The 10,358-nt window shown below is 43.4% G+C and overlaps 1 protein-coding gene across 1 annotated transcript; it reads left to right on the top strand.

Moving 5' to 3' along the window:
* The first annotated feature begins 2,715 nt into the window (after positions 1-2,715).
* RAB5IF (RAB5 interacting factor) lies at positions 2,716-8,466 on the top strand. The gene is made up of 4 exons (XM_054980629.1): positions 2,716-2,928; positions 4,267-4,370; positions 5,483-5,612; positions 6,518-8,466. The coding sequence occupies exons 1-4, from the start codon at positions 2,788-2,790 to the stop codon at positions 6,557-6,559; spliced, it is 417 nt and encodes a 138-aa protein (XP_054836604.1). The 5' UTR covers positions 2,716-2,787; the 3' UTR covers positions 6,560-8,466.
* Positions 8,467-10,358: the final 1,892 nt, after the last annotated feature.

The following is a 10,358-nucleotide window of genomic DNA, read 5'->3' as shown; positions in this document are numbered from 1 at the left end:
GCTGGACTATGCCTCCCCCAACAGGGGCATCCCATCATATGGAAATGGGAGCTAGGGATACTGCAAAAGCACCACATGCAGAGAAAGGGAGCTCACTCGTAGTTTGCTGCGACTCCTGGACTTCACTCATTATTGCTACCAGGAGGACTCTTTACAAGGAGCCCTCCAAGAGAGGCAAAGGCCAGGATGGAGCCCCTTCACAGTGCAATGCTAACCATCTGCTGAGCCAGCTCTACCTGCTCCGTGATTGGGTTACCAACTTTTTTGTTCTAGCCTGGATCCTTCAACAATGCAAGCTACTTAAAGGACAGGGGGTTGACCTGGGCAGTTATCCCTCTCACAGGCATGCAGTGAGCCTAATGCTGTTCAATCAATGTATGGATCCTCTCACAGCTGCCTGTCATATTGGGGGGATCAGCTCCCACACCATGATCCAGACTGACCTGCACCATCTTCAGCATGGGAGACTGAGGGCTCATTCAATACTTGTGGAGGGCTTGGATGGCTCTCAAAGACTACCCCACGAATACTGCAGGAGAACAGTAACTGGAGGATTACTGGGCGAACTGATTGGTATGTGGATAGCCAATCAACAAGAGCCGCTCACCCTCAGTAGCTTTGTCTGACAATGCAAAAATTTTGCAGAGTCTGGAATTCTTTCCAGGACTAACCTGTACCCAGCTCCATTTGGTGTTGGAGCTAGTATAGAGTTGCCAAATCCAGGTTGGGAAATTCTTGGAGATTTTGGGGGTGGAGCCTAGAGAGGACAGGGTTTGGGGAGGGGAAAAGGCCTCAGTGGGGTATAATGCCATAGAATTGACCCTTCAGAGCAGCCATTTTCTCCAGGGGAACTGGTCTCTGTTACCTGCAGATCAGTTGTAATTCTGGAAGATCTCCAGCTACCACCTGGAGGCAACCCTAGGCTAGTAGCTGGAGTCAGCGCTGTAGTTATTGAGGGGTGCCTAGTGCCCTGTGTAGTCCCTTATTCCTGCATGCCCAGGTGGGTGTGTGAATGATAGGAGACTGCTTCTGACTTGTGTGAAGCATCAGTTTTAGTTTAGCCTTTTCTGCCTGTTTTGCTGCTGATCAGTCAATTGCTAGGCAAAAGGTAGGATCTGCCTTTCTGGTGGCACAGGAGGGATCCAAACCTGTTTACCAAGTGGGCCAATTTTCCAGGAAACAATACCTGAGGAAAGGTCCCACCGAACACAGTGGAAATTGACTCTGAATGAACATCCCACTGCCAGCCTGGGATTTTAGACTGCAAATAAGAACCTAAAGGGCATCCTGCTAGATCATCTCAGTGGTCCAACTGGTGATGTCAATTTGTCAATTGCCAAGGAGGGTCACCAAACAGGGCTGGGTCAAAATCACTGCTTTGTTGGAAAGGCTGCGGCAAAATAGGATCATTTGCACATTGTTGGTGGGAATGCCCTCTAATTGAAAACTTTTGGAAGGATATATTGAAACACATAAAAGAAATAACAGGCTATACAATTCCCCTTGCACCAGAAATATTCTTAGATCAATGGGGCACAGTTATGATCCCCAAAATTAGAAGAGATCTAATTAATAACTTATTAGTGGTGGCCAAGAGTTTAATAGCCACAAACTGGAAATCACAAAAAATCCCATCGATTGATAGCTGGTTGGCGAAAGTTTGGGATCATTACGTACAAGAAAAAAAAATCATGATAAGACTATATCAAGCAGTTTCTGAAAGAAACTGACTTTTTGACAAAATGGTATCCATTTTTTGAGTATGTAACTGAAAACAATCTACAACCTCCCAGAAATCTACTTTATACTATTTTAAATCAGTGAGACTGAGAGTCAAGTTACAAGTGACTTTTTTCACACGTAGAACACTTGATCGTTTCCGCAAGTTTTCCTGGGAACTGAAGTCCCAGTGTCCTTCCCCTCTCTGCAGCAGCAGCTTTTGCAAATCATTCCTCCAGTCACATGCCTGCTCTCAATGATCTTTGGGGGCGGCCAGCTGCAGCTTTCTCCCTGGGTGTCTTGCTCCCCGGGAGCTGCTCTGGATTTGCAAAAGCTGCTGCTGCAGCCAGCTTTCTCTGGCTCTTCAGGCAGCGATTCTAACAGAGAGGGGAAGGGCACTGGGACTTCAGTTCCCAGGAAAATTTGCAAAAACGATCAAGTGTTCTATGCGTGAAAAAAGTCACTTGTAGCTTGGCTCTCAGTAAAGTAACACACAATATAATTGAGTAACATAACATTGTAATAAGGAACAGAGTCAAATTATTTTTAACGACTTTATTGTGTTGTGTTGCATCTAACTGGAAATCATAAGGATTTAATTGTTTTACTTTTTTACTGTTATCTGTTTGTTATGCATATTATGGTAAAACCCATTAAAAAAATTTTAAAACAGGGTTGGGTGGCCATGCCCACCACCCCAACGTAGGACTGGAATCAACAGGTTGACTCTCCCTAGACGCGGAGGTTATAGGAGCCAAGGCTACCGATTTGAAACCAGCCTTCTGATTCCCCATGTGTTTCTTGGAAAGGTACAAAGCGCTGGAGGGCGCGTTGTCATTGGTGGGCCCTCAGTTGCCACGCGCTTGCCCTGCCATGAACCCGCGCTCGCCTCCAGTTTCGACATGATCTTCTCCTCTCCCCGTAGCCGGCTCATCTCACGTGATGAGAGACACGTGACCAAAGTCGCTGCGATTGGCCTGGCTGAGGGGCCGGCGCTCACGTGGCCGTGCGGGTGGCTTCTGTGCCGTGATCGCGGGGCGCGCTGAGTGCGGGGCCGGGTGGGGGACGATGAGCGGCGGCCGGCGGAAGGAGGAGCAGACGACGCACTCGCAGCAGCACCTGGTGGCCAACGGCGGCGGGGGCGGCGCCGGCCTGCGGGGCTCGCTGTGGAGCAAGGCGGTGCGGAGCGACTCCGTCTGGGAGGACAAGGTGAGGCCGGGCGAGGAGGCCTTGCAGCTGGCTCAGCCCTTCGCAGAATCGCTCTGCCGCTACCTCCAGACAGAGGAAGTCGCAGTCGGGAAGGGGCTAGTTGGGGCTGGGTGACTCGCAAGGGAGAAGGGAAAGCTGGCCTGGCGCGGAGGCCCCTTGGCAAGCGGACCATTGGAGAGAGTTGGGCTCGGCTCAAGAAAAGGGCTCGTCACGGAGGGCAGCCGCGTGAGTCTGCCGGCGCAAAACCAAAAAGCAGCCTCTGCTTATCTTAGACCTCGCCACTATGCTGCCTTACGTACCAGCTGTTGCTTTAAAAGTCAGCCCTAGAATTGCTGATGTTCTGTTTCAGCATTTCTTCAACTCTATATTGGGTTCTTGCTAATGTTATGTCTTTGTAAACTTGTTTGTTTACGAAATTGTCCTTGATACTGAGTGTACTACTCTCACAGTGAGAAAGGTGGACCATAAATGACATAAATAAATAAAAATAAATGTTGGAAGGATCCAGAGTGCCATACTAAGCAGAGAATTGCATTCCTAGGTTTTCAAGGGAATTCAGGGAATGGCTGCAGTACACTTTGTGAGGTACATGAAGCATGGCCTCACTTCAGCAGAGATATGATATAAATACACATGGACAATGCTGCTTCTTGCTGTAAATGATTCAGCAGTTCTTTACGTACAGCTGAGCATTACTTAGAAACGTTGCAGAGTATATATCTTGCATTTTGTGGCCTTTTTTCATTTTCTGTTTTTTATGTTGAACAGTTTTCACAACAAAGCAAGCAATGCAACAGCTTACCTAACTAGCATAATTACAAACAGTGAATAAATCCGAGTAACAACACAAGCCTTATGAAGTTTGCACGTATTATGCAAGAAGTAGGTAACCATTGCATGGCCTTTTAACCTCACTGCTAAGTTTTTTTGTTTTGGTATCCACATGTTTGCTAGCTGAGAAGAACACACTTCATGCATCTGATGAGCGTCGGCTTTAAGCCATAAAAGCTTACACTCCAGTAAAAATGATGGTTTTTGCAGTACCATGACACTTTTTCTTAAAGGTAGCATGGCTTCTGTTTATGGTGTTCTTTTAAGATCATGTGAAATTGAACTTGTTCACAGAGGATGGGCCTGTCAACAGCAGTTGGTCAGATGTTTTTGACGATGCATTTCTCAATAATTATCCAGAATTCTGAACAAGTCCAAGTTTCTTCAGACTTCAGAGCCTATTCTCCCCCCACCTATTATCACAGGAGTCACTCTGGAAGATATGATGTGTATGAATTATAGGCATGTTTAGAAATGTCAAATTCTGATCTTGTCTTTTCTCTGCAGGATGAGTTTCTAGATGTGATTTATTGGTTCCGGCAGATCATTGCTGTTATTTTGGGAGTGATCTGGGGCATTGTTCCACTAAAGGGATTTATAGGCATAGCAATGTAAGTTTTTTTTCTATTGTTAAATATTGTAGAGTTGGAAACACTAATAGGTTAAATACTTGAACTGGCCAGGTGATAAAAATCCTTTCTCCATTAAATTTGCTGTATGTCATTAACTTTTAAATTGTGAGAGTCTGTGGTCTTCTTGCATTGGACTTTGTAAGTGGTACAGAAGTGTTAATGGCAGAGAGGGTGATTAATGCTTGCTCAGTGCAGATGGGATAAAAGAAAGCCAAAATATTGGTGGCTTCTTGTGGTAAAAACATTGGTTAATAGTTATTAAGGGCAATAATATTAAATTTTTACTTACAAAAGAATAAGGATTTTTTAAAAAAAACTCTTGCTCTGTTCATGGAGAGTTTTCAGTTAAAAGCCTACAGCTGCTGCATTGGATCCAGCCTAAATTTTCCAGCGGCAGAATAGAACTTGCCTGCCTCCCATCTCCAGCTGAAGCCCATTGATCTGCATGGAATGCTGCTCCTAGGGGAATAGGGTAGGGGACCCTGAGGAATGATATATATGTAGGGGTTCTGTTAGAGAAAGGAGATTCAGTGGAAATTGCTATGTTAGCCTGGATCCAATACACTGTCTTAAGAAACTAAAATATTAGATGACAGTCATTTTGATGCTTAAGAACTTTATACAGTTCAGCTGTATGAGCTTGTACACAAACTGGTAGCTTTGGCTGAGTTTATACTGGTATCTTGGAAATCCATTTTTTCTATTTCTAGTAATAAGTAATTCTAAGAAACAGAGGGTGCAAACAGCAATTAGTAAACAAAGTACATAGGGAGACCTTGTGCACGTTTCATTTATCCAGCTTAGCCAGCTTTACTGTTTTACAAAAGAGAGCACTTGGGGATTTCTAGCTGGTGTTTGATGGGGCTCTTGAGGTTTTGTCTGTCTGCCTTATGGGCTTCAGGCCACCAGAAGATATCCCATTCATACCGTATAGAAATGCATGGGAGCAGTTCTTGCAAGCATCTTCTGTTAATTTCAGTGAGGCTGTACAGATGATCTTTTTGACAGCTCCTGCCTGAAGTATTTTAATGTTTTTATAGTATAATTTGAAAATGGTTGCTTTCAGTGGCTCTTCTTTTCTTCCTTTCCAGATTCTGCCTCATAAATGCCGGTGTCCTGTACCTCTATTTTAGTAGCTTCCAGCAGATAGATGAAGAAGAGTATGGGGGAACATGGGAGCTTACAAAGGAAGGGTTCATGACGTCTTTTGCATTGTTTTTGGTAATCTATATTACATATTCATAGATATGCACAGAGCCAGTATAGTAAATAAGAGGCAGATAATCACTCCAGGAAACTTAAAAATCTTTAACTAGTGGGGAAAGACACAGAAGAAGTGAAGGAACAAAAAGATAAGTTGCACAATATGATTGTAGAATTGTATGCATTCTTGGTCATAGCTAAGGATTTAAGAAGTTGATAGGTACATTAGAAGAATTGGGTGGGCAAAACGTCCTGGATAGTATAACTTCAGGCTGAAGATGCTTTTGTGCTCATGTGTGCATGTACTTGACTGCCAGAAAAAAAATGCCTGCACATTAAAAAGCTCACCCAAGTCTTCTCCCTGTCACATTGTCCTGTTTATACGGAGCTAATGGGAGATGTTAAAATGTGGTATCTTTATCCTGTACCACTTTGAACTGCAGGTCAAGAAGAACTTCACCATTTAACTGTACTGACTGTGCAAACTAGCCTAAAATACTAGTGATCAGAGGAGGCCAACATTTTCTGGAGTTTAAGTCCTATGTAGAGTTATTCTAGTGGCCAGACCAGAGTAACAGCGTAAGATTGCTCTGTTCAGTTATTTAGAAGATGAGCCCATCATATTGCTGAAGTTGTGGGTACGTTTTGGATTTAAACATGGGCACTATCCTTATACACATTTTGTGTCAGTGTACGCCAGAGAAACAAATACCTGGAGAGAAAGTAGTTCTTCCTCACTACTTTAAACAGGGTCATTTCTAACAAAAGAAATGCTGATTCTTTGTGTAAAGTATCTTCCTGGCTACAGACTAGGGTGATGTTTTGTTGTTCAAAAAGAAGAAAGCATAATAGGGTTTTTGAGAACACTGGTGGTAATGAGTAAGAACTGTTGCTGATGTTCCCTTTTTTGTGCTCCCTTCTAGGTTGTCTGGATAATCTTCTACACTGCCATCCATTATGATTGACAAGCCAGATCAATTATCATAAAAGATAAAAGAACACTTTAAGAAACAGCCTCTGATGCCTGGGGGGGAGGTAAAATAAACCTGCTTTGATACCCAAGGTCCGAAGAGATAGGACAGGCTTCATGGCTCCTGAGAAGAGAAATTGAGTCTGTGTTGATTATTTTAAAAAGTGTTGCTTTTCTGGAACTTAAAAAAGCCATCACAATATTAAGCAGTTCAAGACTGTTCAACCTTTGAATTCTTTTTGTGACCTTATCCACTACAGTGACAACAAACTTCTCTTTGCTAAAGGGCGAACAGTAATTTGTGCCCATTTTGTTGTCCTCTCCAAATGAGATCTGTTCAATTTATGACTTGTCTTCCATTTGACAATATACGGTTTTAAAATAGTAGCCATCATGAGGATCTTGGCAGGAGGAGAAAACTATGGAATTTATTATAGAGCACAGAATTTGATGGTTGTCCTCGGCTTGTTTTAAGAAAATTAAAGGTCTGATTTCAGTAAACTGATTGTATTAAGTATTAATGTTTTTAAGCGGGTAATTGAGGGTTCCTTAAAATCTGGTTGCTTACTTCAGCTATAACCAGCTATAAACTGATTTCCTAAAACTTTCAGATTATAACCCGTATTGATGATCATTGGGTGTACCTGGCTTGATTGTTAAACTTTTAAAAAGTCACCATTTTAAGAGCACCTTAATGTTTTATTAGCCAATTAACTTCTCAGAGCCTACCTCAGAGTTCAGTGGTCTAAATGCACAAAATAACTCAAAGACATATTTCAGAACTCATTTACTTAGGGGTTTATACTGGTGTTTGGAATACAAACACAGTTCAGTTACCAGTTTTAATACATAATTGAAGAAAATTAATATAATGAAGGCAGCTAATGTCTTGCACATGGAACTATTCCATCCATGGTGGGAATAGATTGGACTACAGTTTTGATCTTTGTGATAATTATAGGTATTGTCGGTAGAAATAATGCATTGGTAACTATACAATAGTTTAGGCTACTTATGATTCTTATTAATAGATCTTGTCCAGGAATATTTTTAAAAATACATACATTACTATCTACATGAGTCTCTTCAGGAACTAGACCCTGGCTTTCTAGTCTTAATTGAAGATTAATGAGCAGAGGAAGGAGGTTTGCACTAAGACTGCCTTATGGTGAGAACCTGACCTGAGTCTTAATACACTAGGGATGGATTCTTATGTTGTTCTTGCTCCTCTGTCAACCCCTCTTTTTGGCATACTTCACTTTCCAGTCAACTTTCTAGGTATCATAAATACCAACTTGTCTCCCTCCTCCTCTCTGCTCAGTTCTAGCATCAAAGGAGAATTCTGTCATAGGAAAGGCAGAAGTGCTATAAGTGCTGAGAGCCATAGCAGGGGCTTTTCTTGCAAGTCTTCATTGCCAACTTTTACTGAATAGTTTTACATTCAGTCTGCTCTTCTGTTGTGTGGATTAATCTGTCATTCTCCCCTAAAACTTGATTTCTGCTAGTATTTAAATTACATTTCTCAATCAGCATCTGATTGTATTTACTTAAAGCTATAGTCTCCCCCAATATATTAGATCATTTTATACATGAACATGCTCTAATAAATGTCACATGGTTATGAAGTTGGTATGGCTTTTTCATTTGTATTAGCATTCTTTTATATCTGATAAGTATTAAAGCTTCAGGGTTGACTTGTTACTTAAATGGATCTGTTGACTTTGGAAAGGATGGGTACCACTTACATTTAGCTAAATCTGGCCATAAATATGCTTGCTTGCTTTAGCATTTTGACATCGCTTTTCCATGACCAAGAAGTGTAATCCTATAGTGGCATGTAACTGGGTCCTGTAGAAGGAGGAAAGCAGGCAAAAAACTGTTTAAATAAATGTGCTGGCAGAAGATCTGTAGAAGTATTGTTTTCTGTGATAGGTATAGGCTTTATTTTGAGCCTGTGCTCAAGTCTGTGATCTATTCTGAGTGCTCAAGAATTGTTCTGGAGCATGTGAAAGATACCTTTCCTCGACTGGGAGTATATTATGACCTGACCCACATGGTTGGGGCTGCACGGCTGGCATACGGTGAACTGATGAACCAGTGGCAATGGATTTTATTTTAAACATTTGTATCTCGTCCTACAATCAAAAAATGGTTCTCATACTCAAAATAATTCAAATCACAACAGTAAAATCTAAAAGGTAAAGTATCAAAAATGTCATACGACTAGCAGATAAAAAACACAGAATATTTTAAAAATCCCAGTACAAAACAGAAGGAAAGCCAAACATATGTCATCTAATAGTTTATGGAAATATCTAGATCTTCTCTTGATACTGTAAGGACAAAAAGTTTCTAGTCCCGTAAGAGCATTCCGTTTGTCATTTACCTGGCAACATTCATAAGCATGAATCCCAGCATCAAAAAGGCTATGTTCTCTAGCTCTTTATTAATGTAATATATTAGTGGTTGAGACATTCTGAACTTTTAGCACAGACAGCAGTTTTACCTGAAAATGTCTGTGTGCTTTGCTTTCTGCTGTCATCTGGAATGTTTGTGTGCTTTGCTTTCTGCAGTCACTTTACCAATATGAACCTGATTTTCTGAAATGCAGTCTTTTACGAGGGTGTGACACTGTATGCAGTGCATTTCTTTGCTCTGTCTCTCCAACTCTCTGTCACACCAGTCCTCCTCCTCCTCAGCTCCATGAGGAGACTCCCTTTTATATCCCTTGGCTCCAGGGCAGCCAGTCCCCTGGGTTGTCCTATCTTCTGTGCCACCCTCCCCTGGGGAGGGGTTACATGATAGAACTGCGGCCCTCCATCCCCACTTGCTCTGACCTCTCTCAGGGCCTGTTGCCCAGTGGTGTTCAGTTTGCTCAGCTGTGCCTCACCCCTTTGGGGCTGGAAGCCTCCCTCCCTCCGCCTTGGTTGTGCCCGCCCAGGTAGCTGAGGGCTGGGCTTGGCCCAGTAGGGCTCACCAGCTACTGGGGCAGGGCTTGCCCAGGCCAGCTGGGAGCTCTATGGCAGGCCCCTCAAGTCCGTTATCTTTGAGACAGTTTCGGGCAGTTGCTGACAGTACCCTTTCTTGAGGTCCAAGGCTGATAGGAACCTGGTGGTGCCCAGTTGGTCAATGAGCAGGTGCATGGCATGGGGTAGGCATCAAACTTGACAATCTCATTTACCTGCTGATAATCCACACAGAACCAAACGAACCCAAAGAGCTTGGGCACAAGTACGATGAGGCTCCGCCAGGCACTCTGGGAGGACTCGATGATGTCAAGTCACAACATGTACTCCACTTCTCGGGTGACAGTATCCCAGCGCTTCTGGGGCAGGGGCTGCCATAGTACCCAGGCTACCTTTCCAGGTGCGGTGGAGATGGCGTGGGTCATAATGGGGGTACAGCCCAGTTGCTGAGAAAAGTTTCGTGGTTGTCACCACAGAACCTCTAGTACCTATGCGTGTTGCATGGTAGTCAGTCCGCTGTTGAGCTGCAGGTCCATGGGCTGTTTGGGGCTGGGGCTCCAAAACAGGTCGCCCTCCAGTAGATCTAAGGGATCCTCCACTAGTTGACAATGAGCCGGACGCGGTTCGTGCCAGGTCTTAAGATCATTGATGTACAGCCTTTTCTGCTGCCGTCACAGAGTCCCACACTAGACTTCATATGAAAGTGGGCCCAGGACTTTTGTAATGGGGAAGGGGCCCCTCCAGGAGTCACCCAGGCCCAACGTCATCACCTGGTGGCTTACCAGGACCCAATTGCCAAGGCATAGGGTTCAGGTTTGCAATCTCTTG

Source organism: Eublepharis macularius, chromosome 5, assembly GCF_028583425.1.
Source record: "Eublepharis macularius isolate TG4126 chromosome 5, MPM_Emac_v1.0, whole genome shotgun sequence".
Taxonomy (NCBI): domain Eukaryota; kingdom Metazoa; phylum Chordata; class Lepidosauria; order Squamata; family Eublepharidae; genus Eublepharis; species Eublepharis macularius.
Note: the sequence above shows the minus strand (reverse complement) of the source record. Positions and strands in the feature narration are given on the sequence as shown.

Excerpts from the sequence above, each read along its gene's own strand:
- RAB5IF (XM_054980629.1), top strand. The coding sequence starts at position 2,788 with ATGAGCGGCGGCCGGCGGAAGGAGGAGCAGACGACGCACTCGCAGCAG. Across the intron at positions 2,929-4,266 it reads ACTCCGTCTGGGAGGACAAG|GATGAGTTTCTAGATGTGAT; the intron begins GTGAGGCCGGGC and ends TTTTCTCTGCAG. Across the intron at positions 5,613-6,517 it reads CGTCTTTTGCATTGTTTTTG|GTTGTCTGGATAATCTTCTA; the intron begins GTAATCTATATT and ends GCTCCCTTCTAG.